Raw genomic sequence first — 27,423 nt, 5'->3', positions numbered from 1 at the left:
TCTGGGAAGCATGGGGAATGATAACCTCATAGATCTACAAATGACTAGAGTCACAGAGAGAGAATATTTGGTGCACCTAGTAACAGCAGTTCTGGCACGGGGGGGGGTTAAAATGGGAGCGGGGTAACTTTTTAATAAATGGCAAATGTTGCTGGCACCCGGCATCCTGCAGGAAGCCCAGGAGGCTGACCTAGAATCCCGTGGGGGGGGGGTCGCCTGCCTCCACCACTCAGCTGGCCTCCCAACATGTGTGGCAACCATTTGAGTGGTCAGCATGGCAGTCGAGTTCTGTGCTGACCACTCAGATGGACACCTCACATGCAAGGAGGCCAGCTATGGAGTGGGACAGGCTCCCTGCAGGATGTTATGTAGGTTTCCTGAGCTTCCTGCAGGATGCCAGGCACCAGCGGTGGCGATGTTCACCGTTTTAAAAAGGTGTGTTCTCCCTGTTCTCTGACACTCACACCCCAAACTGCTGTCACTGGGTGCACAGGGTCTTACCCTTCTGATCTCTGCCGATCACTTTACATCTGTTCAGCCTGCTTCAAGCATCCCCAATGGTACATCAGACGCACTTAGTCTAATTTGACTAACTTTCAGTATATTCAGACATTAGCCCCTGTTGCATCCCTCAGTACTAACATGTGGTTAGTGTTTGCCAACTTCACAATGGCCACTTGACGAATAATGTGCTGTTTGTGTGGGAAGGGAGTGAGTACTCTGGATCAGGCATAAACAGACCTTGTTTTTTTACCGAAGCCCAAGGTCCACGAACCACAACCAGGCGCAAGGTAGTGGCAAAGGGCTGGAGCAGGTACAAAATGGGGTGGAGTCAATTGCATACTGCACCCATGAGCTATATGCTGAAATGTCAGTTTGTACTTGTACATGCAGGTCAGCTGAATGACTTATCATTAGGGATTCTAACAGCCAGTTTTAGAGCAAAAAAAGTGTTGTTCCTATTAACAACTAGGAATCGGGGAAACCTTTCCAATGTACTGTAAATCATCCAGTTCTCTACCAGTTGGTCCTGATTTACTTTTTACCTACTCCTGCTCTACATGTCCCAAGCAGTTGCTTTAAATTTTAGTAAAGGATTGGCTCCTTAAGGAGCAAATGCTTTCAGATGCCAAAATGATCCCTGAGAGAAATTATTTTTTTAGCGTTTAAAGCCTGGGTCACTTTGCCACCAAAAGCTACCTTGGTCAGTTTTAAAATATCCAGCTTAGTAGTACTAGCATTAGGTATTACTTATGCTGGAAGTAAAGCAGCAATTTTCACAGAGGCAAAAATTATATTTGTAGAGGGATATTTATCATATAAGAGACTTACTAGTGATGGTGTGTTAAAAGGAGGATTGGCCTCTTCTTAAATATTAAAAGTATCAGTGGGGATGCATGGTATAGAAAGCGAAGACCATTTTAACTTCTCCTTCCCTTCATCCAAGTATTTGGAGTGGAGCCAGACTTGACCAGAGAGGGAGGAAGCATTCCTGTCACTCTGACCTTCCAAGAAGCAACAGGCAAAAATGTAATGCTGCTGCCTGTTGGGTCGGCAGATGATGGCGCCCATTCTCAGAATGAGAAACTCAACAGGTAAGGCCTGGAAGAGGATACCTAAGATGCTTTTAAGTAATGCACCTCTAAGATGGGATGTTTGGAATAATAGCTCTGTTCCCTTCTTTGTTTGTCAGTTCCGTGAACATATAACATAGTTTTAGATTATACTGGCATTGGTTGGATTTGTAATATTTGTTCCTTGTATTAATACCAAATTTCTTCTTAACTTCCAGGTACAATTATATTCAAGGTGTCAAACTGTTGGGTGCGTACCTGCATGAAGTTGCCCAGCTGAAGGAGTGAATTTGAATCATTCTTGCAAATGAAGTTGCTCTGAGGAACGTCCAGGTCCCAAATGTACTTTCTTGCAACCTTGAAACTGCACTAATTTTGTTTCTATTTCTCCTACCAGACTAATTCACACTGAGATGCCTAGCAAAAAAAATTTTGAATGCCATATTGAGCACTTTATAGACACAGATGTCTTTTTCTTTTTAAAGAGTGTACATCATCCCAAGCAGTACCACATCTCCATTCTACTTACCTATTGTTCCAAACAGAAGATGTGAAAGTGTTATCTGTGGAACCCAATTTTTCCAAAGTCTAACACAAGTGGCCACAAATACTTCATTACTGCCTCATCAGCTTCTCCATACTTGCATAGCTTTAAATGTTACCAGACCAGAATCTGAGGTCATCACTTGCCAGGAAAGAACCATGTGCTCTTTTCACAAGTTCACACCAAAGTCATCTTGGAAAGCTTTGAGATGAATTGGATGGGGGCAGGGTTGTTGAGGCAGATGGATACGTTGGCAAAGGAGTTCTTCATTTTTCCCACTGGGCTTGTGACTGCTATTTTGCTGTGTCTCTTTAAACATTTTGTGACGGTTACCATCAAGATCTGCAGAGCCTGCTATTGTGGTAATACTCCAGATAATAGTAACAAATTGGTATTTTTCTAAGGCATTCTTTGTACATGGAAAGCTGCTAAATAAAAAAACTCTGGCTCTACCAATTCTGTGATGGGTTTTTTTCATTAAAGGAAGAAAATAGCGATGATTCTGTAGCAGTTTCCTGCACTAAATAGAAGATTGGACTAGAAGACCTACAAGGTCCCTTCTAGGGATGTGCGAGCTGGCCTTTATTTATTTATTTTATTTATTGTTAAATTTACATACACCACCTTTCATTAAAATAATCTCAAGGTGGTTTACAAAAAAATATAAAACCAATTTTAAAAACTACACAATAAGAATTAGAATGGAATAAAACTACACAATAAGAATTCAAATTGAATATAAAAATACAGATATAATGTAAAAGTTTAAAAACATACAATATAACCATGAGATACAAAGCAGCAGCTAACAGGATTCAAAGTGTGGTTCGAATTGGATTGGCCCGGTTTGGGAGGTCTGAGTTTGAACCGGACCGCCCCCCCCGCCCCCCTGAGGAATTAGCCAGTCAGAGTTTGAATTGGACCGGTTAAGGGGGTAAACTTGTAAAGGGGAATCTGGTGAGGATTCCTCTTCACAAGTAAAGGGCATTCCCTATATTAATACGAAGGCAGGGGGAAGAAAAAGGCAGCAGAGGCTCCACACACAAACCCGCCAGCCTGCCAAATGACAGCCCAGGCTGGCTACATGCATGCGGGGAGGTCACAAAAATCTCCGCACATGCAGAGAGGCCTGAACCAGGCTGCAGCTGGCTTGGGCTGTCATTTGCAAGGCTGGCAGGGGTTTGGAGGAGCCACCACCACTGGTTCCACCACAGCCGCCTCCACCATCCCCGCCACCTCTAAAATGAAGGTAACAGTGCCCTTTCTCAGAGCCACATAATGGCGCAGTGGGGAAATGCTTGACTAACATTTGCCCAATGGAGGTTGCTGGTTCGAATCCCTGCTGGTACTATATCGGGCAGCAGCAATATAGGAAGATGCTGAAAGGCATCATCTCATACTGCACGAGAGGAGGCAATGGTAAACCCCTCCTGTATTCTACAAAAGACAACCACAGGGCTCTGTGGGCGCCAGGAGTCGAAATCGACTTGATGACACTCTTCACCCTTTATTGACTCCCCCCCACACACACACACATTAGTATAGGGAATGCCCTTTACTTATAAAGGGGGGATCTTGCCTGATTCCCCTTTACAAGTATAACACTCCTAGGGTTGCCATATTCTGGCTTTTCAAATCCGGGTGCCTAATTCGCATATTATGTAAATTGGCTTGAAAATAATTTTTCAGCAGATTAGTTACTGTATGTTTTCCTCCACAACTCTGATTCTACAAGGGCTAGAGCTTAGCTTTTTATTATTTTATTTTGCTTTTTTAAAAATAAAAGCTGAAATCTGGGTGAGATGCTTAAAATCTGGGTGAAACCTGGAATTTGGGGGGGCATGGCAACTCTGAACACCCCGAACTGGCCCACGAACCAGTTAGGCCCAGTTCAATGGCAGAACCAGACCCGAGGCCGGGTTGGTTAGAATCCCATCCGGATTTTAGCCAAATTGTCCTGGCTGGTTCCGTGCACATTCCTATTTCCTTCAATCTCTAAAATTCTATGATTAACTGGGTGGGACTTCCTGACTAGCCTCGGGAAGTTGAGTTTCTACAGCCTTACTTAGGGTTAGGTGGATGAAAGAATGTGAACCAATCACACTGCATTCTAAGTGTGTTTTCAATTTTGTTTTCTCTTTTGAGCCACTTTCCCTACCTGTCACAGAGACAGGTGATTTCTTTACATGAACATGCTGCTTTGGGGAAGTCAGTATGACCATGCAGAACTGGGAGTATACAGCTCAAGTTCTGCAATATTTTAGGGAATAGTTTAGTGTTATGTAGGTTTTGTGCATTCACTGAAGAAAGACCACGTATGCATATCCCTTTAAGCATATCTCTTACCAAAGTAGCATGTGTGTTCTGTCTTGCCTTTTACTGAAACACTCAAACTACTGAATCGAATTGCATTCAAAAACTTACAGCACTTAAACAAGCACAAAAGTCTCCAAGTATTCATCTTAGCACCTGGCTACAGATCCAGTGTTGGCTAGGGTCCTGTAAAGTAAAAGGTAAAGCTGTGCTGTCGAGTCGGTGTTGACTCCTGGTGCCCACAGAGCTGTGTGGTTTTCTTTGGTAGAATACAGGAGGGGTTTACCATTGCCATCTCCTGTACAGTATAAGATGATGCCTTTCAGCATCTTCCTATATTGCTGCTGTATAGGTGTTTCCCATAGTCTGGGAAACATACCAGTGGGGATTCAAACGAGCAACCTCCTGCTCCCTAGGCAAGTTACTTCCCAGCTGTGCTGTTAGGTTGATAGCAGCGTTCTGTAGTAGCAATACATTAGACATGGAAATATTATTATTTATTTACACAGTCAGGCAGGTGTTATTGACTGGTTTGTTTTATCCAGACATCGAGTCCTTCCCAAGGACCTGGGATGCCAGAATTTTATTGTCAATGTTGTTGCTGTTATAGATATCGTCGCAGAATATAGGCTGTTCCCAGTAAAGCTGCTTTTTGTAATTGGCTGATGGTGATTTCGGTGACCCCTATGGTGTTGAGGTGCTCTTCAAGGTCTTTTGGAACTGCACCCAGGGCGCCAATTACCACTGGGATTATTTTGGTCTTTTTCTGTCACAGCCTGTCAATTTCAATTTGTAGATCTTTGTATTTGGTGATTTTTTTCTATTTCTTTTTCTTCTATTCTGCTATCCCCTGGTATTGCTATGTCGATTATTTTGACTTGTTTTTCTTTCTTCTCGACTACAGTGATATCTGGTGTATTGTGTGGCAGATGTTTGTCTGTTTGTAGTCAGAAGTCCCATAATATTTTTACATCTTCATTTTCTTCAACTTTTTCAATTTTATTGTCCCACCAATTTTTGGCTACAGGTAGCTTGTATTTTTTGCAGATGTACCTTTATTATTATTATTATTATTATTATTATTATTATTATTATTACTGCTACTACTACTACTACTACTACTACATCATTTATATCCCGCTCCTTCTCCAAGCAGCCCAGAGCGGTGTATTCTTTCATAAGTACGGAGTTTCTCTTTCATAATAACCCTGTGAAGTAGGCTAGGCTGAAAGAGAAGTGACTGGCCCAGAGTCACCCAACTGGTTTCATGGCTGAATGGGGATTTGAACTTGGGTCTCCCCGGTCCTAGTCCAGCACTCTAACCACTACACCATGCTGGCTCATATCAGCCAGTGAGGCCGTGAGCCAGCATGGTGTAGTGGTTAGAGTGCTGGACTAGGACCAGGGAGACCCGAATTCAGATCCCCATTCAGCCATGATACTAGCTGGGTGACTCTGGGCCAGTCACTTCTCTCTCAGCCTAACCTACTTCACAGGGTTGTTGTGAGCAGAAACTAAAGTATGTGGTACACCGCTCTGGGCTTCATGGAGGAACAGCGGGATGTAAATGTATGTATAAATAAATGACACCACTGTGACATCAGAGCAGAGCATCCAATAACAAGAAGAGAAGATAGAGGGATGGGAAAGAGTGAAGAAATGAAAAGTTTGTTTAAGGACAATCAAAATGCACAAAACGGCTTGTAACCAATACCGCCTTAGCTAGTTGTCTTTAAACTGCCAGTGTGCACATTCTGTTTTAAAATGAGGTGAAAGGTTGCTCTGGGAAGAAGTGCGTAAAATGTGAGACATAGTGGCATACTTTTGGTTTTTGAGTTCAGATTGAATATAGTCCTATGTGTGTGTTGAAAAGAAACTAGGATTGTGCAATGTCTGGCCCTTCTTAGCTGTATCCACATGCAAGAGTCTAGTGGGGACTGTGGAGTCTTGCTGTCGTGGATCTTAATGGTCAGGCAGGTGTTGCTGTCAGGTTGGATTCATATCTGTTGAGAAGTTACGATGATTGTCTAAAGCTTTTAGATTTGTGCAGGTGGCTGCTGCTGCTGAGATGAAGTCTCACGCATTCGGGGCAACCTGTCAACACTGCACACACGGGGCTCTGATCTGGGCTCCCAATATGTAATTCAGACTGGACCATCTTAAATGGCACAGCTAATGTTAAGGCCACCTTAAGTGGTGCAGCAAGGAAATGTTTTGACTAAGAAGCAGAAGGTTGCCAATTCAAATCCCCGCTGGTACTATATCGGACAGCAGCGATATAGGAAGATGCTGAAAGGCATCATCTCATACTGCGCGGGAGGAGGCAATGGTAAACCCCTCCTGTATTCTACCAAAGACAACCACAGGACTCTGGGCGCCAGGAGTCGAAATCAACTGGATGGCACACTTTACTTTAATGTTCCTTTCGGAATCAAAACAATAACTTTTTCCTATGAGTTTAGTTTTAAACCAATCATTCTGCTATCATTAAAATGTCTTAGCAGTTTGTCTGCATCAGGGGAGCCTGATCCCAGCCTTGTATCCCACATTATGTGGACTACAACTCTCATCATTCCTAGCCTTCTGGGGACCCATGGGTGGAAGCCCCTCATCTACATAGTTCTACCAGTTTCCTCTATAGTTATGAACACAAGAAAAGCCCTGCTGCATCTGGCCAAAGGCCCCTCTAATCCAGCATCCTGATTCACTCAGCGTCCAACCAGGTATCTCTGGGAAGCTCGCAAGTGGATGAAAAGTGGACCACTGCCTCCCTCTAGCTAGTGTTCCTTAGCTCCTAATGTTCAGGTGTAACGCCATCTCTGTAGTACAACAGACTAGCTCAGCTGTCTAACATTAAACTTCAATATGGGTGTTCTAGATAACAAATATTAGTTTGCCCACCATGACAGTGAGCTACAAGGAACCAACAACTTTGATTTTAAGTGGTTTTGTCTCAGTCCTCTCTTCTCCCCACCCCCCATTTTAGTGGAGATTTGTTGGCTATAAGAAAAAGATCCAATTGTTTCAGCTTTATTCGAGTTGAATACATTCAATTAAAATGTAATAAATTAATTTAAATATGTTCATGTGTTAAAAGGAAGTGCTTTTGAACCTGAATAAATCACCTTCTGCTCATTAACAGAATTATGTAAGGGGCTTAAATCACTTTTCAGACTATAAATAAAATATAAAATGACAGAACTTAATAATAAATAGCTTATTCTCCACTGCTAGCTTGATTCCACCGTTATGCATCACCATGTTAGCATATGTCAGATTTGGAATGTGAGTTCTGCCATTTGCTTTGGTAGTAATTTCAGTATTCTTTTTGCATAACCAGTTAAATTTATTGCACTCTGCTTAAATGCTTGCCAGAGGCATCTGATGCTGATGTATTAGTGTACATTTTTGCTGGTTCCTATTGCATTTATGGAGACAGCGCGTAGTTCTCTTTATCTCCTAGCCTCAAGATTAAAAATAAGAAACAAATGCAAATTAGCTTTTTACCATGATTACTGTTGTCTTTCATGCTTGATTTCAGTTCTTTAATGTGCTTTTCACATCTTTGTCCACCTCCCAGGCTAGGCTATTCAAATGAGATTTCTATACTAGAGATACAACCAAATATTTTTTGCAGTTATGGTATTTTGTATTTCCTGGTTTCTAGCCATACATAATACCTCCCCAGAACAAACAGATAAATTCCAAAGTGGGGATTCAGAGAAGGGAAAAGGCAAGGCACAAATGTCTATTATTATTATTTTAAGACTTTAAACACAGCATTTGCGGTGTTGGATTTTTTTCCTAATAAAAACAGGATCCAAGTGTGGTGTAATTTTGCTCTTGTTGACTTGTCCTTTGTCCTGTGGCCACATGACACTACAAATGTTAAAAATCAACAAACAAAAAGATAGAGGCGGTTGCTTTTATAAGAAGGCTAGCTGCAAACTGAAGCTCTGCAGTAAAGATAGTTTTGTTTACTGTGCATCACTTCCTATGCTGAAAAGAAGGTGAAAACATTTATTCCTTTGCCAACAGATCTTTTATCATGGTAAGTGGTATTTCTAATCTGTATTCCTTAGTTTGGGGTATCTAGCTTTAAAATGTAATTAATACATCTTCAAAAGAGAGGAAGGATAGTTTCAGATTTAATGTGGACCCTGAGGTTCGTGGAACCTCCCTTGTCCTGAAAGGATGTGCTCCTTCCTCCTATCCCCACATGCTTGCCTAGTTCCTTTGTAGCTCTAGCAGCGCATGCTCTTCCCTGCATGCCTACTTCCTGTTTAGGCTAGGATATGCTGAGATTGGTTGCAGTGTCTGAACTCACCAATTGTGTCATATACTAACCTATTTGCTCCTGTGGACCTGAGTTCTGAACCCAAGGATTGGAGCCAGTTTCAGATCTCTGGTTCCCTGGAGCAGGTGGGTTAGCATAGGCCAAGATTGGTCACAATTTCTTGAACCCGCCAATCTTAGCATATCCTAACCTACAAAGGAAGTAGGCAGGCACACTGCTGAGGCTGGGGGAGGTGGTGAAAATCTTGGTTCTGTGTTAAGTCTGAACCTGCCCAAAGAGTCCATACAGATGACCAAACCATCAATCCCATCCCAGATCTATATCATTCTAACAGGAAGATTTTAGCACACAAGTCAGGTGAAGATGTATGGTAGAATGTGTGGTAAAATGGTTATCTGTCTGAGTTTGAAGACTTGGGGACAACCAGAAATCCCCTGTCTTTAATTTGTTGCTTAAATACTATATCACTTAAGGGAATAGTTTCTTCAATAGAAACTTCTCCCCCATCCCAGTCTTCAAAGGAAGTGCTGCTCTTTGTCTCCTATTGAAGAGGAGGGAGTGAGGGTAGTCACAAGGGGAAGGATATATATTCTGTTATGTGTAGCTTAGAACGTGATCAACTTTTGCTACATGATGAGGCGATTCACACGCACGTGCAAAACCGGGCTAAGGGAGCCCAGCTCAATTTTTGCATGCGCACATGAACCACTGGGATCGGGCCAATCCTGGTGGCACCATAGCAGTGAATCCGCCAAACTAGCCACCCTTTAAAGCAAGGTTAAGGGAGCAAGCGCTCCGTTAACCTCATCGATCGTCTGCAGGGAAGGTAGGTTTAACCCCCAGCCCACTCTGGAGCCCTTTTCACTGCTCGTGAGCAGAGGCGCGATCTCTCACAAATGTAGTTTGGCATGGAATGCCAAATACATTGCAGCATACAAATGCACGCAGCTTGCAAGACAGAATAGGTTTCAAACCTTGTTACAGCTTGCTTGTGTGATCTGGCAGAACAGGTTTCGATCCTTGTTACTCTTTCCTTGTGTGATCTGGTAGATTACACACCTAGTTAGGCATGCTTTAAGGACACCCTTAATTTTTATTTTTTGTTCAGGAACTAAAAAACAAGCCCAAAGTACAGCTACACTAGGGGCATAGCTAGGGGAGAGGAGGCCCATGTTTGTCCCCTCCCCGGCGGCCCCTCAGAGTGAGAGAAATAATGAAGAAAATAGAGAGGGGTGGAGCTGAGGTGCTCTTGGGAGGGGGGGAGGCCTGGGTTCTTTAAAGTTTAGGGATCCTCAGCGTTGGGCCCCCAGATGTTAGTGGACTTCAACTCCCATAATCCCAAGCCCCAGTAGCCTCTGGTTGGGGATTATGGGAGTTGAAGTCCAATAACATCTGGGGGCCCAACGCTGAGGATCCGTGCACCCATCCACTTAATTATAGCTATACCCCTGAGCTACACAATCTAGTGTGACCAACACACGTATGCACACCAATTTCTCCCCCCCTGCTCTCAATGAGATGGGAAGGTTTTATTTTTTATTTTATTTAATTTATATTTATTCATTCATTTGATTTCTATACTGCCCTTCCAAAAATGGCTCAGGGCAGTTTACACAGAGAAATAATAAATAAGATATATCAAGCCACACGTTTACATCTTAACATGGGCCTTACTTAGTCTCACTTGCTCTCTCCCCCCTACTCTATCCTCAGAGCAAGTTGTTCTGTGGTGACAGTTGAGGGAGGGGCCACCAGTAAGGACATGGCAGCTGGGTAGCGGCAGCCCCCCAGTCTGTGGCTCTCTTTTCAAGCACCATTGCAGCTGCCAGAGCTGGAGTTGTTATGCAATGGTCTTGTGTGAGTGCAACTCCAGGATGAGATCAATATTTCATAGAGGGGAGTAAGAGCTGGGCCTCCAGCTGCTTCTTCTAATTGGATCTGGAAGCCAAGAAGAAAAAGGCTGTGTAAGTATTTATACATTATTGCTTGTGCTTCATTGGTCACAATACAAATGGCTGTATGAATGCTGATGTCAACTGAAGGCAAAGTATTAATCATTCCTAAGTGACCAAGAGTATTAGTTTGCTCAGCAAAATGTCTGGGTCCACTCCTGTTCAGAATGGTCCCTTGGTATTACTTAGGTGTTATTAATATCAGAAAACCATACCAGATTTAATCCAGCTCTAGGTACACATAGCAACCAGTGGCCTCCATGGAGAAGCAGATACCCATCCTCATGAGGCACATCCAGTCAATTCAAATGAGGCCTAGATGATCATCATGATGTGAATGCACAAAGGAAGCCAAGTTCCATGCATGGATTGACTAAGGGGAAACATGATCAAGGTGTATATAAAATTCTGCATGGAGTGGAGAGGGTGGAAAGAGATAAATTCTTCTCCCTCTCACACAACACTAGAACCAGTTGTCACCCCATGAAACCGAAGGTTGGGAAATTTAGGACCAACAAGAGGAAGTACTTTTTCACACGGTGCATAATTAATCTATGGAATTCTTTGCCCTGGGATGTGGTGGTGGTGGCCACCAGCTTGGACGGCTTTAAAAGGGGTTTAGACAGATTCATGGTGGACAGGTCTATCAATGGCTACTAGTCTGGTGGCTGTGGGCCATCTCCAGCCACAGAGGCATGATGCCTCTCAATACCAGTTGCAGGGGAGCAACCGCAGGAGAGAGGGCATGCACATACCTCTTGCCTCTGGTGGGCCACTGTGTGAAACAAGATTCCGGACTAGATAGGCCTTGTGCCTGATCCGGTAGGGCTGCTCTTCCATTCTTATTTTTATATTTTTATTGCTAGGCTAGGGTGGTGGGGGAAATTACTCAAAGTAGTCCCACCGAAATTAAAAGGACAAGTTAGGCAATATCTAACCTGTCCTTTTAATTTCAATGGGATTACTTTGAGTAATTTTCCTAATCATGTAGGCCCCTGACTTGAATTGTGTAAAAGTAAAAATAAAATAAAAAACCAATTGCAAAGCTGACGATTGGAAACAAAACAAAAGGCTGCACTGTTAGGGAAGAGAGCTGGTCTTGTGGTAGCAAGCATGACTTGTCGCCTTAAGCTAAGTCTACCCTGGTTGCATAGGAAAGGGAAGCTAGAAGTGTGAGCCTGTGAAATATTCCCCTTAGGGGATGGAGCCACTCTGGGAAGAGCAGCAGGTTTCAAGTTTGCTCCCTCTTGCCTGCAGCCTTCCAGAAGCTGCTGCCAGTCTGTGTAGACAATACTGAGCTAGGTGGACCAATGGTCTGACACAGTATATGGCAGCAGCTTCCTATGTTCCTATGCTGCGCACACTTACTTGGGAGTCAGTGAGACTTACTTGGGAGTAATTGCAAAGCAGCTAAGAAAGCATTCCCTTCTGTTGGCGTTTGTAGGAGGTGTCTGTTGTAACATCAGGCAGGAGCGGCCCCCGATTTCGCAAGGGCATCCTCCAGAGCTGGCAGAAGCTCATCAGGCTGGCCCCACCCTGCTTGCTCCTTAAGACTCCTGCTGTTGCCTCCGATTCCGTCTGGACTCTGGAGGGGAGTGCGCGAGGAGAACGGCTCTCACCTCTGCCCAGCAAGCGCACCGTTTGAACGGCCTTTGCCGGAGACGGGAAGCAACAGCAGGCGGTAACGGGATTGGCTGGCTTCAATTCTGGCTTGCGAGATTGATTGGAAATAGATTAATTGCACCCCCTAACCCTTTGGGGGCTTAGCCCTGACTGGTGCCCCTCACTATTCCATTCAGTCTGTAAGTATCCATCCACCAGGACCATGTAACTTCTGGAGCGACTCTGCTTTGTCGCTTTCCTACCCGGCCGGTTTTAAATGGGGTTACAGAAGAAAGACGCACCTCTGAAAGTAGCGGCTCTCTTAGATCTAGCAAGGGGGTGGGAGAGAAACTGTCCCTATCCAAGTGACTGTTGTTGGGGTCTTCTGCCTTCTGTTTCTGGAACCATCATTTTTTTCCTATGTCCATTTCTTTGATAACTTTGTTGTTGTTGTTGATTCCTAGGCTTTTCCTAGGCTCCCCCCCCCCCGGATTCCTAGGCTTTCCCCCCCCCCCCCCGGACTTATCTCAGCTCGTGTCTCCTCCAGAATGTAGGGTGTGTGTTTCACACACAATTCAGGTTTTTCATGGTGCATTAGAGTGTAAAGGTAAAGTGTGCTGTCTAGTCGATTTCGACTCCTGGCGACCACAGAGCCCTGTGGTTGTCTTTGGTAGAGTACAGAAGGGATTTACCATTGCCTTCTCCCGTGCAGTATGAGATGATGCCTTTCAGCATCTTTCTGTATCGCTGCTGCCTGATATAGGTGTTTCCCATAGTCTGGAAAACATACCAGCGGGAATTCAAACCGGCAACTTTCTGCTTGCTAGTTAAGCTGTTTCCCATGTAGCCCGATTTATATCCAGGGTTTAAGAAATCCACTTTTTGCTTCAGTTTTGGGGGGGCAACTTCCAACTTGCAGTAAAGCTTTGCCATAAACTTGTGGTAAAGCCTGCTGTCTGAAAAACCTCCAGCCAAAAATATCCTGTGGAAAAATCTCAATTCTGCCAGTACAAGCCTTGGTTCTTCAAGGCTGAGTGGCAAGGGGTAATCATTTACAGAGGAGCCCTTCTCAGCTCTGTAAGGCTGTCATCCTAAAGGCTGCTTTATTTCAAGGTGCTGCTTAGCAGACTATCAGGTGTTGCTGAGAAGGAGGCAATAATAATGAAGGCGATGGGGCATGGCTTCAGATTTCCTATTGGGACTAAGGTGTTCAGGCAAACTACCTGGGATGATGTGGGGAGGGGGGGCATGCCAAATAATATTCGAAGTAAATTCATGTTTGTGTGTTAGTTTAAATGCATAATACCATCTAAAGGTATCAAGTTTGAGGCAGAGCCTGTATGCTCTTTACACTATCCCCTGTACAGGTGGAGTGCTTGTGCAAGCAAGCTTCTTTCCCTTTGACTTTAAGAGAGGGAGGTAGTCCAATGAATGAACAGGAAAACCATTGGTGGTCAAGGACCACTCTGAGTATATCTGAGTTCCATCCCCACGATGAAGAGAAGTTCTGTTAGCTCAAAATTCCTTCACAAATACACGTAAGGAACTTCAGCTATTGTCTGTCTAAAAAAAAGGTGTTTCAACTTTGTGCCAATAAACTGCTTGAAGTCAAATGGCTTAACCAGGGGCATAGCTATAATTGAGCGAAAGGGTTCAAAGACACTTATTGGTATTGGTATCACTGGTTGATACTATGTTGTGAAGAAAATTCAGAAGATGTCGAGTGCAAAAGACAACTGGTAATACAACTGACACCTTCACAGTGATGCTGGGGCTGGACCCTACCAACACTATGGAAGCAGCTTTGGATAGTCCTTCACTGACCCATCTTCCTTTTCCATTTCACAAGGGAAACAGCCCTGTATTTTTGAAAAATTCAATAACGTTTGCCCTGAAATATTTATACTGCTTGGAACAAAAACATAAGCATTTACCTCAAATTCTTATTTTCCTGTCTCTTTGTCTTTGAGTGCTGGCCAGGACCCAGCCATATGTTCATGTACTTCATGGGCCAGTTCAGATGATTCTTTCAATGCCTGATTAGATTCCTCTACCCGTGTACATATGATCACCCGAATGGAAAACCATACATTCTATACTCCGGATTTAAATACTAGATGTAATGTAGGATTTAGAATGTGAGGTAGTCACTATTGAGTGATTAGATAATCATCTGAATTGCAATGTGCTGTTTCCTCCCTTAACCATAGAGTTTGAATTGTAAACAGGACAGAGCCCAGGACTGGGCTCCATCCCCTAAGGGGAATATCTTACAGTGCTCACACTTCTAGTCTCCCATTCATATACAGCTAGGGTGGACCCTGCTTAGCTAAGGGGACAAGTCATGCTTGCTACCACAAGGCCAGTTCTCCTCTCTCCTAGAGTCACAGAGAGAAGCGGTTGCTATTTGGAAGAATACTTGCAAAATGCACACCCTTTTACACACACACACACACACACACACACACACACACACACGCACACGCACGCACACGGTGTGTACCCTGAGATCTCCAAACATGCCCACTTAATTTGTGTACTTCAAGCTAGCAGGCTTATCTGCCTTGAAAAACAATTGTGTCTTAACAGCTGATTATGGTGCATGACTCTATTAGTTTTTGTACCTATATCTATGGGAAGATGCTGTGTTTGAAGCAGGAAATACAACAAAGGAAGTCTGGGAACCAGAGAGAGGGGAGTGAGAGGCTTGCATCCAGGAAAGGAATTTAAAGTAAGATTCTAAACACGTGATTGGAAGAATACACTCTACCCACACTGATCTGTTCATCTGAATCTGTTTTCCAAGTGGGTATTTAAAAAACCACAGATATACTAAACACACACCAGTTTAGATGATACTTTTAAAAGCACATTTAGTATATCTGTGGGGTTTTTTATACCCACCTGGAAAGCAGATTCAGGTGAACAGACCAATGTGGGTAGAGTGTATTCTTCTCTTCCAGTGTTTAGAACCTTACTTTCACAGATGCAGGACTGTTTAAAAAGTACCATCTGAACTGGCCCCATGTGTAAACAGAAAGCTCTTCCATGGGGGAAAAGAGCCAGTGTGGTGTAGTGGTTAGAGTGCTGGGCTAGGACCGGGGAGACCCGAGTTCAAATCCCCATTCAGCTGTGATACTAGCTGGGTGACTCTGGGCCAGTCACTTCTCTCTCAGCCTAACCTACTTCACAGGGTTGTTGTGAGCAGAAACTCAAGTATGTAGTATACCGCTCTGGGCTCCTTGGAGGAAGAGTGGAATATAAATGTTAATAATAATATCTCTTTTTGGTGTAAGCCTCTCACATCTCATGGAAAACTGCTGTGGAGGGCCTTGGACTGTGGGGTATGTGTAGGGGAAGAGCCCAAGGTCCAAGGCCTGCGGGTGTGTGTGGGGAGCTACCACTGAAAAGGGAACTTAATAAGGCACACCATGCAAGAGCAGAACACTGCCCTTGGTGTTTTGGGTTTTGGAGACACCGCAGTACTTGCTAATTATACTGTTTAGCTCTAGTGAATGAAGAATACCTTCAAACTGTGTATTAGTGCCATCTGCTGGTTGACAGCTTTGTTTTTTACAACCCAGAGAATAAGGCTCGCCCTTTCCTAAGGCTGTTTTGTTTTTACCTGTAGTATTGTTTCTGTTGTTATATTAAAATTTAAATCTCCTACATGTGTCTTCTTCTGCCTCTTCCTTAAACAAGAAAAAAAATGCTACCATAACTTGCATGTTTTTAAAGAGATACAAAATAGAATGAGAAAAGAATCCCTGAGGATGCTGTTTGCAATGAAAGTGGAAAGACATCCTGATATCCTCTATGCATGATGATTCAGGGTAGGCTGCAATAATTAACAAAATACCAAAATGTGTAACAGAAGTGTATTGATACCACTTCTATAAATCTCAACGTGTCTGCTTGAATGATATTGTCAAATGGACTAAACCAGCCAATGAGAGCATTAAATGTAATGGAGTTGTAAAGGGCAGACTTAGAGTAGGAGCACATTGATAATACAAGTTATTCTTAAGAGCTGGTGCAGTGTTACTTTATTTTATTGCAAAAACCCACACAAAAAAGGAGGGATACAAAGCAGAAAAATAAAGTCCACTGGATACAGGAGACAAATTTGATGCCTATTGTATAAATCCCAGTGTGTTTTCTAGCAAATAGCCCTTCAACAGGAAGCAGCATTCTTTTCTTAGATGAGTTGCTCTAAAACAAGCCACTGATTCTGCCACTGGTAGCTGACCATTTCAAGCAAGTAGCTCAAAGGACTAGTCTGGCGTTTGTTATGCCCTTTGTTATGTTTAACTCTTCTTTCGTTGGCTCTTTTAGTTATTTCAGCAGTCCCATCACTAGCTGGAATTTCTCAGCTGTGTGTTCCCCTCAGATTACTATTCCTTGTTTGTTTTCTTGGCTCAGAAATGTGAGAGAAATCCCTGCCAAATTTTGAAGTCTGGTTGGTTTGCTGCCATCTTCAAACATCGCTGCAGCATAACATACTGAGTGACGAGCACCTTTTCTGGGTCCCTTGCTAAGGTTGCCAACTAGGACTTTTATAGAAGACACGTGACAATTTGGGGGATGAAATTCAGGGTGGATTTGATTTAAATCAAACTGATTTAAATCACTAGCAGGGTGGATAAAAATAAAAAAAATCCGATTTAAATAAAAAAAATCCGATTTAAATAAAAAAATCTGATTTTTTTAAAATTTAAATCGGATTTTTTTTAATTTAAATTGGATTTTTTTTATTTTTATCCACCCTGCTAGTGATTTAAATCAGTTTGATTTAAATCAAATCCACCCTGATGAAATTACTTTTGGGCATTAGGAGGAATAGAGATCATTTGGGGGACTGGACTTTTTTTCTTTTTCTTTTTGCATGTGTTGTGGTGTCCAAAGTTTTTTGCGGAGCAGCTGTAACATTTTGTTCACTCACCACACTTCTGCTCTCATGAGCAGCTTTTCCCCCTTTGACTCCTTCCCCTGCTGCCATCCGACTGACCATCCATCTTCTGCTTCAGTGGCAAGTTGCAGAGCCACGTGATGCAGGAACCCAGATAGGTGGGCCCAACAGGTGCCGCTTCCTTTCTTCCTGTGGTGGCAGTGGTGAGAAGCTAGCAGGTAGCTGACTAACTTTACTCAATGATAAACTGAGGTGCTAACTGAGTAAAAAGGCTTTTAAAGTGGCAAGTCTCTTCTATTTTCCGTGGGGAGAGCAACCGGTCCTATCCAACCCCAGCACAGCAGTCCTTCAGTGGCTGATGCTGGTGTTAACTTGCCTTTCTTTTTAGATTGCGAGCCCTTTGGAGACAGGAAAACATCTTATTATTCATATTACTTTGAAAAGCACTATGAACCCTTCTGTTGAAAAGTGGCATATAAATGTTTGCAGTCATAGAGAACAGCAAGTGAGTGGGAAACCGTGTACACACCACTGTGCTAGCATGCAAATAGCTTGGTAGCTAGCTGGCTGCCCTGACTCAAGCCAAGAAGTGAAGTTGCTGGCCTGGCTGGGGAGGGAAGAGAGAGGACTGTGTGTGTGTGGTAAACCTAGCCAGGAGATGAATGTACAGTTAAGTAGCTGAGGCCTTGAGAACTCTGCACCTAGACAGCAGACTGAGCAAACATACAGCTCCCCTGGTCATCGGCTTCACAGTGGTGAGCTATATTTATTCTCATATTATCCAGTTTTTATCAAAATATGCACTATAATACCAATAATATGCAAATTTAATGCAATTTAGAGACATTTTTTGTGAAAAGCACCCTCTATTTCCACTTTTTTGGTGATGGATATCGACTTTTTTCAGCATCTGGACTTGGCAACCTTATCCCTTGCACATTCAGGATGAACAATGTCCATTTCTGGAGGTAAATGACCTTAAAAGGGTAGAACATATGCTGGTGACCTCCAGGCTTGACTACTGTAATGCACTCTATGTGGGGCTGCCTTTCTACATAGTTCAAAAACTACAACTGGTACAGAATGCGGCAGCCAGGTTAATCTGTGGGACAACCGGAAGGGACCAAATAACACCGATTCTGAAAGAATTGCACTGGCTGCTGATATATTTCCCGGCGAAATACATAATGCTCATCTTTACCCATAAAATCTTGAATGACTTAGGTCCAGGGTATTTAAGATACCACCTTCTTTGTCATGAACTCTGCCGCCTGTAAAGATCTTCTGGGGAGGTCCAGTTATGGTTGCCATCGGCTCATCTGAGGGCGACTCAGGCCAAGTCCTTCTTTGTGGCTGCCCCAGGACTTTGGAATGCACTCCCTGCAAAAATAAGAGCTTCTTCATCGCTGATTGCTTTGTAAAAGACCCTTAAGACACACCTGTTTTCTCAGGCTTTTAATTAAAAATAATTTTAAATGATTTGTTTTTATTCTGTGAAATTATTTTAATTGGTTTTTTTTTAATTCTGTGGAAGTGTTTTGTTTATTTTTATTTTTATATCGTAATTTGGATTATATACACCACCTAGAGATGTACTTATTAGGCGGTATATAAATATGATAAATAAATGAATAAAATTGCCATCATTAGCAACCATACAAGCCTAAGCAACATATATTTGAAATGGATCTGTGTTTAATATACTGTATTTGTCATATTACATTGTTCAATTGACCTGTTGCTGACGTGGTCTTACTTTGACAAAACCACAGCTGACCTTGGGTCAGTGAAAACCAGTAGCTTAGAAATCTAGTACAGGAATCAAGTATCTAAGAATTGGGAGTTGATCTACCAGGCACTAAAATAAACTACAGATCTTGGTGCGCTTCACTGAAGTAAAAAATTTCCCTAGAAGAGATGTGTAATTGAATGCAATGTCCATGTCCTTTTTGTTCTAAGGTGCCACACTTTTCCTGCTATGAAAACTTGACTCCAAACCCTCCAGTGTACTATAGAACTTTCAAGGAGATAAAATGCAAAAAGAAGAAAAGAGAGAATAAGAGCCTTTTTCTTTTGTGTAAAAGAAAATAAATTCCTAAAGACTTGCACAAGTACATTAAATTCCTAAAGACTTATACATATGCAAGACTTCAGCAGTTGTAGAATGTTGTAGCTGCATCTTGGTATTTAATCATCTGCAGAAGCCACTTACTCCCCGATATATTCCTGCATAGGAAACATTATCCTTGATAGAAGTTACATTCAAAATAGCAAGTACTATTTGAATCAGTTCAGTTTTATTTTTCAAAGTGAAAAGACAGACTGATGAATCCCTGAGCAAATACTTATACATGTTTTGACTTCTGTTTTCTATACCAAACCTGCCATTCAACATTCTTTCATATACTAAGTATTCAGAAACAACAAGCCTCTATAGAAAGAATTATGCATGTACACTGGGCATAAAATTATCTAAATATTGCTCAACAATTTCCCAGTTTGATTTATTTTTCCTCTCTACTGTGTGCATTAAAGTAGCTGCTTCTTCCTGGAGAGAGTTCTTTCTGCAATAGTAGCTTGCAGCTACTATTGGCCACTACAGAGTAGCTCCAGGCCACTACAGAGTAGTGCTACCAGGCCACTACAGAGTAGCTCCATATTGCATGTATTTAAGGATGCTCTTTAACATGTTGAATCTTGTCTTTATAACTTGCAGATATTCCATCTCCTCCTCCTCATGCTGCTTTCTGATGTGGGCAAATCCTCTGCTTCAAATATTACAGCTTTGGAGAAACAGATTTTCCACTACATCGATGAAAATCAAAATAAATTTGTTCAGGTAGAAACAGCACCTAATGTGAATTTGAATACAATAGACAGATCATCTTTCAAAGATGTGTAGCTCAACCCTGTTCAACAGGTTTGACTGCATGGAACTTTAGCCAATATAGCACCAGCTAGAGCAGAGAACCAGTGCAGAGGAGCACTAGAGACAGGGCTAATTCTGAGTGTGGCATCCCTATACCAGCTTCTTACCTAGGTCCAGAATAATCAGCACATGAAGCTGCCTTGGACTGGGTCAGATCCTGGTCCATCTAGCCCAGTATTGTCTACAGTGGCAGTGGCTCTCCAGCATTTCAGATGGGTCTTTATTAACTGTATCTGAAGACACAAAAGATTGGACTCCAGAAATCAAACTGGGACCTTAGGCATGCAAAATGTTTCTGCAGTGCTCAGGTAGCTTCAAACTCTTCATAATGAAGATACAGGTGAAACTCGGAAAATTAGAATATCGTGCAAAAGTCCATTAATTTCAGTAATGCAAATTAAAAGGTGAAACTGATATATGAGACAGACGCATTACATGCAAAGTGAGATAAGTCAAGCCTTAATTTGTTATAATTGTGATGATCATGGTGTACAGCTCATGAAAACCCCAAATCCACAATCCCAGAAAATTAGAATATTACATGGAACCAAGAAGACAAGGATTGAAGAATAGAACAATATCGGACCTCTGAAAAGTATACAAGTACTGTGCTTGATTGGCCAGCAAACTTGCCTGACCTGACCCCATAGAGAATCTATGGGGCATTGCCGAGAGAAGGATGAGAGACATGAGACCAAACAATGCAGAATTGCTGAAGGCCGCTAATGAAGCATCCTGGTCTTCCATAATACCTCATCAGTGCCACAGGCTGATAGCATCCATGCCACGCCGCATTGAGGCAGTAATTGCTGCAAAAGGGGCCCAAACCAAGTACTGAATACATATGCATGCTTATACTTTTCAGAGGTCCGATATTGTTCTATTCTTCAATCCTTGTCTTCTTGGTTCCATGTAATATTCTAATTTTCTGAGATTGTGGATTTGGGGTTTTCATGAGCTGTACGCCATGATCATCACAATTATAACAAATTAAGGCTTGACTTATCTCGCTTTGCATGTAATGCGTCTGTCTCATATATCAGTTTCACCTTTTAATTTGCATTACTGAAATTAATGGACTTTTGCACGATATTCTAATTTTCCGAGTTTCACCTGTAGTGTGTGTATATGTTATTATTTATTAGGAACAATGGTACCAGCTTTATTTTTTGCACTACTCTTGCCCTGGTCTTGATTTTGCAGCCATAGTGTGATAACTGGTCAATGTTATAAAGAATTGTGGGAGGGAGGAGTATTGTTACAGTGAGACAACCTTTGCTTGGAGAAAAGCCTATTCATTCTTTTAAACTCACTTGAGAGATTAGAAGTTGGCTCTAGTGCTACTTCTAGTGCTTCTGACCTCTAAAAGTAGGACTCTGGTGAGGAAGGTGTAAAATTAATTAATTAATTAATTAATTAATTAATTAAAAACATAAGAATAGAAGCTACTGCTGGCTCTGCAAACCACAGTGTTTATGTGCTGGATTCCCCAGATTTTATTAGAACTATGTACTGTGAGCTGTATTTGGCAATGGAAAATGTAAGGATAAAAAAATAATTAAAAATAAGCATTAAGAGATATATATAGAAAAAACCCAATATCAGAGACCTACTGGTATAGAGATTGAATGGCTCTTGATAGTCCATCATAGCAAATCTGATGAGGGAGGTGATGGTGATGGCTGCCTCATCATTTTTAGTGTGGTCTTTAAAAATAACTGAAAGCCAAAAGTTACTTAATGGCACTTGCATTATTCATTGTATGGGTGGGTGTTCCTGAAATCAGACAATTGTGTATCTCACAATAAAGAGAGAATGCAATTACCCAGTCCAAACAAAATGTCAAGAAAAGAAGACTGTGTGGGTGGACTTTCTTATTGTTCTCATTTCTCTATGCTTCCTCTTAAAAAGGAAGACTCCATAGTGACAGGTCTCTTAGAATAAATTAAAAGAAAAGAGAATTTTAAAAGATGGATCAAAACCATCCTGAATTTCATTATTTTTAAAAGAAAACCTTGATGGAATTGCAAGCATTTCTGAGAGCTGGTCTAATTGTGTGGCAGCTAAGAGACTGCACTATAAATCTGGATGTCCCCAGTTTGAATCTATTATCTGTCACAAATTCACTGAATAGCCTTTGGGAAGTCATTGTCTCTCAGTCCTCTCCCTGCAATATGAGGATAATAAAACTCAACTAACCAACAGAATGGTTGTGACAATTACAATGAGATCATAGCACACATTCACACATGATATTCAGTGCATGTACACCCTATGTACAGTTAATGTACATATCTGTATGCCATTCACATGGTATTCTCAGTATATGCAGAGTAGAATGCTTCCTATCTGTAGTGTGCATTCGGAGGAGGTTGTACCTAGGTTCACTTTTAAAGTGAAGAAATGTACAGTCATTCACACAAAAGCATGTTCAAATGTACATATATCTGCCCACATACAATATAATAGAGCAAATAGTCTGAATAGAGCAAACGTATGTGAAGAACTCTGGGAACACCGCTCTGGAAACATGGCTTCCTTGTTGCATTTTTCATTCTTCTATCCGTTCTACACCTGTTTAGCGTATTCTCCAGCCAGAAATGCAGGTTTTGTAGCACTGGGATGATGCTGGCCACTGATGATTAGGTAAGTGACAGAAGATCATTAGGAAGCGACTGCCAACTCTGCAAACAATATGTGCTGGATTCCCAAGATTATATTTGAAACTGTATATTAGTATAAGATTCTCTAGCCGGTGTTCTTCTAGAAACAAAGCAGTAAGATAGTCTTACTGAAGGTAACTTAAATATAATTACTTGAATCCAAAGTGCCAAACAAAATAGAAAAATGCAATTGGACATTAATACTTGTATGACATTTCATGGGCTCATCACTGGCTTTTGTCCTTGCAGGTTCTTAAGGAGTGGGTGGCAGTGGAAAGCGATTCCATACAACCAAAATACAGACAAAACATAACACAAATGATAGAGATAGCTAAAGACAAACTTCAAGCCTTAGGAGCTGACGTGTGCATAATCAACTTGCCCATTCACCAGGTATCCAGTTATTATTCATCCTGGTTTTGCCCAAAAGAGCCCTTTGTGCAAGAAAAGCACTTTGGCTTATGATGGTGGGGGGTTGTGTCTGATTTCTGCTGATTCCTCCTCTTTTGAGCCCCTTCTGCTGCACACCATTCTGGTTATATAAATATAAGCTTTAAGAGCAGCTTTTAGGTGGGGCACAGGGGCTCTAGTGAGGAAATGAGGGCAGGCAGGAAACAAATGGAACTCCACCAGTGGTTCTCTGTTTCAAATCTTTGCGCATGTGTCAACTGCTATCCGGGTACTTGATCGTAATGATTGTGTTAGAACTGAAAAGGATATCTTTCCAAGCAAGATATCCATCCCATCAGACAGCAATTGAATTTGGAAGAACTGTAACACGGTAAATGAATCTATATAGATAATTCTCTAAGATGTACCCATTGCTAATCCCATGAGTGGCAGCTCTCGCAAGAGTTCACAAGCAAGCTGCTGGGAGGGGGAGAGGAAAGCGGCAGTGAACAGAGAAAACAGCAGCACTAGAGGAGAGGGGAGAAAACAGTAGGGGGGAACGGCAGAGGTGGGGGGCAGAGAATGGGCAGGGGGGAGCCAAGAGGAAGGGGGAAGGAGGGAGAGAACTAGAGGCGCAGATGCTCTGCGCCCGGGCCAGCTAGTTAATATATATTCTTTCAAGTTAGTTGAAAAGCAACTTAACAGGCTTGTCAGGAGGCTCTGGATCCCAGAAGGATGTGCTCAGTCTATAAAAATATATTTTGTACAAAAATATGACTGACAACACAGATATTTAGAGGAAGCCAAATTTTAGTTGAACATGGAAGTATTTCCCATTGAGCAACATAAACATCATGAGATGCTAGACAAATAAGAATATCTTTGGGAGCTATAGAACCAAAGGTCTCACACTTATGGATTGGAGGATAATGCATGAAATCACCTTACATCCATCTGCAACATCTGTCAATCATTCTTTTCTTGTCACCTGCCCAGGGGCTTTGCTAACACAGCATTCTTAACTGTCATCTCGTGAGCTGTATGTGCTCACACAACCTTTTTTAAAAAAACCATCTGTTGCTGATGAAGGTGTAAGCTGAAGCATTCATCTGAAATTTGATTTCCTCAGATTATCTCTGTCATCAGTCATCTTTTTGTAGGACATACATATATATTCTCTTGATACACATAAACATGCGCACATGCCCATGTACGCACGCACACACAGACACAGGCATAAACATTTAACATAATCTAACACAGGTCTTCTCTCCCCCACCCCCATTTCTCTTTAAGAATTCAAGTTCAACTGAGCCAAGAAACTTGGGAATGAATAAAGAAAAAAATAATTTTTCTTGCAGAAAGGGTGTACTCCAACATAAAATTCATACAACCAATTCTCCAAAGGTAATCCACTCTCCTCTGTTCCTCCAGATAAAAGAAGCTTTCCAGTAAGGCCACCGACAAAAATCAGGTTTTACAATGCCCTGTAATTAAATAATACTACACACAAGCATAATAAACAGTAACCAAAATAACCCCCCAGGGCATTTTTCACACAGCAGGCTTTACTGCAAGTTTACTGTGAGGCTTTACTGAGAGTTCAAAGTTGTCCCAAAAAACCAATGCAGAAAGTGGATTTCTTTACTCCAGATATAAATAGGGCTCCAGTCTAATGTGCAATGGAAAACCTGAATTGTGTGTGAAGTGGAGTGCTCCCGACAGCTCACAGGGACTTCAGGGTAAATCTGACTGATATGTGAATGCACACCCTCTATTCAGGAGGAGATGCGAGCGAAAAGCCCTGTGTGAAAAATGCCCTGGCTGCACGATAATTAAACACATAACTGCTCACCTATTCAAGGGGTTAAGGCTTATTCAATTTCTTTCTCATCCATAAGCACAGATAGTAAGTCTTCCTTCCATTCTCTCTCAATCCTTGTTCTACCCATGGCAGAGCCTACTTCTCCTTGACCACATCCATCAGACTGAACTAACTACAACACTTTTATGGTGGGGGCGGGGAGTTAAATGTAATCTCAGATTTCACACCTTCTTCTGCTTCAGCTACAGAATTACTGGTATGAAGTTGTGGTCCAATATTCCTTGGTAAGATTTGATTGATAGATCCTCAGATGTGATTGACAGAAATTTCGTGAAGGTGGTGATGGAGATTGCGCTTTCCTGCATCACAGTGACTTGACATGCTTGCTTAAATAATCTGAAACCATGTGATCTTGATTGTTGAGAAGCTGGTGAGTGGATGGTTCTTCTTTGAGACAGTGGGTCGTAAGGATTGGTCCTGCCTAAATTTCCAGTTCTGTGATTCTAAGCATCTTTCCTTTGCAGGCTAATACTCCTAAACCCTCATTTCCCCCCTCTAGTTTTTTGTGGGGAAAGATGCACTTAGGAGAAGACATCTGAGTCTACAAGCCTGTACTGTTATCTTACAGATAAGATGCATTTCAAGAAAAAAATCTGCCAATAGGGTTTCCATATTCTGGCTTTTCAAATCCGGGTGCCTATTTTGCATATTATGCAAATTGACTTGAAAATAATTTTTGAGCGGAATAGTGACTTCACGTTTTGCTCCATAACTCTGCTTCTACAAGGGCTAGAGCTTAGCTTTAAAAAAAAAAAGAAAGCTGAAATCCGGGTGAATCTGGGTGGCCTAAGCAATCTGGATAAGATGCTTAAAATCTGGGTGAAACCTGGAATTTTGGGGAGCATGGCAACTCTAACTGTGAACAACTTCAGATGCCTGTCAATATGCATCTACATGCAAAGTTTTAATTTATTAACTTTAATTCATTAACATAATCTGAAGATATAATTGAACCTGTCAAAACATAACTCAAAACTGGCTCGTGCCATAACATCTTCTAAACAGCAAAGCAAATCCAGATCCAGAGGGAAACCAAGTTCTGGTAAATTATTATTTAGCCTTCTAAAAATTACATTTCCAAGGGCCCAAGACTCACAAATTAGGCCCAGATCCATGACGCTTTTGCACCAAAAGAAAGGCTTTTGAAAATATCAAGTTTTTCATTTTGGATTCAGAGTGACTGTGTCCTGATCTAGAATACAATGTATGGTAAATGTACAGAATAACCATTCTTTAGAATGGGACTGTGCCTGCTTAAAGGAATGCACACATGTTCTGCTCCACCTCTTGAAATATGTTGGTACCAGACAGTGGTCACTTAGATTGTGAGAACTGTTACTTAGGGAAAGTAGGCATGTGACCGTTCCAATGTATGTAAACACTGTGGCTCAAAAGAGAGCTGCCATGATTGAGCAAACCATGTTAGCTCTGTGTACAGCTCTCACAAGTGAGATAGTTATGCAGTTGTTTGCAAGCCCAAGGCAGTCCACCCATTCCCAAGAAATGCATATGGGGACTGACTGCCATAAGAATGAACTAAGCCATAGTATAAGAATTGGAGAGTAAAGAAGTAAATTCTTATGCTCTGTTTCTTAGAATTGTTCACCTGGCCCTATTTAGACAGTTGGGCAACCTATCTTAGGAAGAAGATTTTGGGATATATTTTTAAAGCCCTCTACTGTCAATTATTTGGTTTATGAGTACACTTTTGTCACCATGAGTGTTCAATTTAGATTTTTATGCTGTAGGCACCAAACTATCTTAGGCCGTCTGATTCCTCAGCATGTAATTCAGAATGGTGATTGTTCTCAACAAAGAAGTATGAATAGCAACACTATAGGTAGTAGAAATTCTTCTATAGTTTTGAATGTCCTCTGACAATTATCTTAATACCTTCATACAGCAGCAGGATGACCAGAACAGTGCTTTACCACCTGTCATTCTAGCAGAGCTTGGAAAAGATGAAAACAAACCCACTGTGTGTTTTTATGGGCACTTGGATGTGATGCCTGCCAAAAAGGCAGATGGGTGGGAAACTGATCCATATATACTGACTGAAAGAAATGGTATGTGTATCACTGTTGCTTTTGTCACCATTATTTTAATGTATAAACATGTCATGTTTTGCTTCATTTCACAGTTTGGAGAAAAAGGAAGGCTCCTTCTCAGTTTTATCCTTTGTAACTTCTTGTAAGAGTATCTGTGGGATAGGGTGGGGTGGGGTAGGGGAAACAACATCACAGTGAGACAAATCTTTTGATGGTGGTGGTGTCCATAGCTGTGATTTATATAACCCTGTTAGGGCTCCAATTCTGCTTAAGTCAGATGTATTGAGGTACCATCAACATCAAGGAGGCTTTAGTTA

The 27,423-nt window shown here is 41.9% G+C and overlaps 2 protein-coding genes across 8 annotated transcripts in view; both read left to right on the top strand.

Moving 5' to 3' along the window:
- LOC128324974 (cytosolic non-specific dipeptidase) overlaps positions 1-2,570 on the top strand; it is a 40,228-nt gene extending 37,658 nt beyond the window's left edge. For all 3 annotated transcript variants that reach the window (XM_053250240.1, XM_053250239.1, XM_053250241.1), the window contains exons 11-12: positions 1,448-1,595; positions 1,793-2,570. In XM_053250240.1, coding sequence (XP_053106215.1) covers positions 1,448-1,595; positions 1,793-1,862 — 218 coding nt within the window. In that variant the 3' untranslated portion in view covers positions 1,863-2,570. The remainder of the gene's footprint in view (positions 1-1,447; positions 1,596-1,792) is intronic.
- A 5,792-nt stretch (positions 2,571-8,362) lies between these two features.
- LOC128323776 (beta-Ala-His dipeptidase-like) overlaps positions 8,363-27,423 on the top strand; it is a 38,371-nt gene continuing 19,310 nt past the window's right edge. The window contains exons 1-6 of one of the 5 annotated variants that reach the window (XM_053247509.1): positions 8,363-8,482; positions 19,908-20,030; positions 23,033-23,176; positions 24,470-24,580; positions 25,241-25,282; positions 26,962-27,124. In XM_053247509.1, coding sequence (XP_053103484.1) covers positions 8,480-8,482; positions 19,908-20,030; positions 23,033-23,176; positions 24,470-24,580; positions 25,241-25,282; positions 26,962-27,124 — 586 coding nt within the window. In that variant the 5' untranslated portion in view covers positions 8,363-8,479. Of the gene's footprint in view, positions 8,483-12,334; positions 12,483-19,907; positions 20,031-23,032; positions 23,177-24,469; positions 24,581-25,240; positions 25,283-26,961; positions 27,125-27,423 lie in introns of those variants that run through there. The other 4 variants (XM_053247510.1, XM_053247513.1, XM_053247512.1 and 1 more) reach the window with 4 other exon arrangements.

Source organism: Hemicordylus capensis, chromosome 4, assembly GCF_027244095.1.
Source record: "Hemicordylus capensis ecotype Gifberg chromosome 4, rHemCap1.1.pri, whole genome shotgun sequence".
NCBI lineage: Eukaryota > Metazoa > Chordata > Lepidosauria > Squamata > Cordylidae > Hemicordylus > Hemicordylus capensis.
The sequence above is the reverse complement of the archived record's forward strand: the minus strand, read 5'-3'. Positions and strand labels throughout refer to the sequence as shown.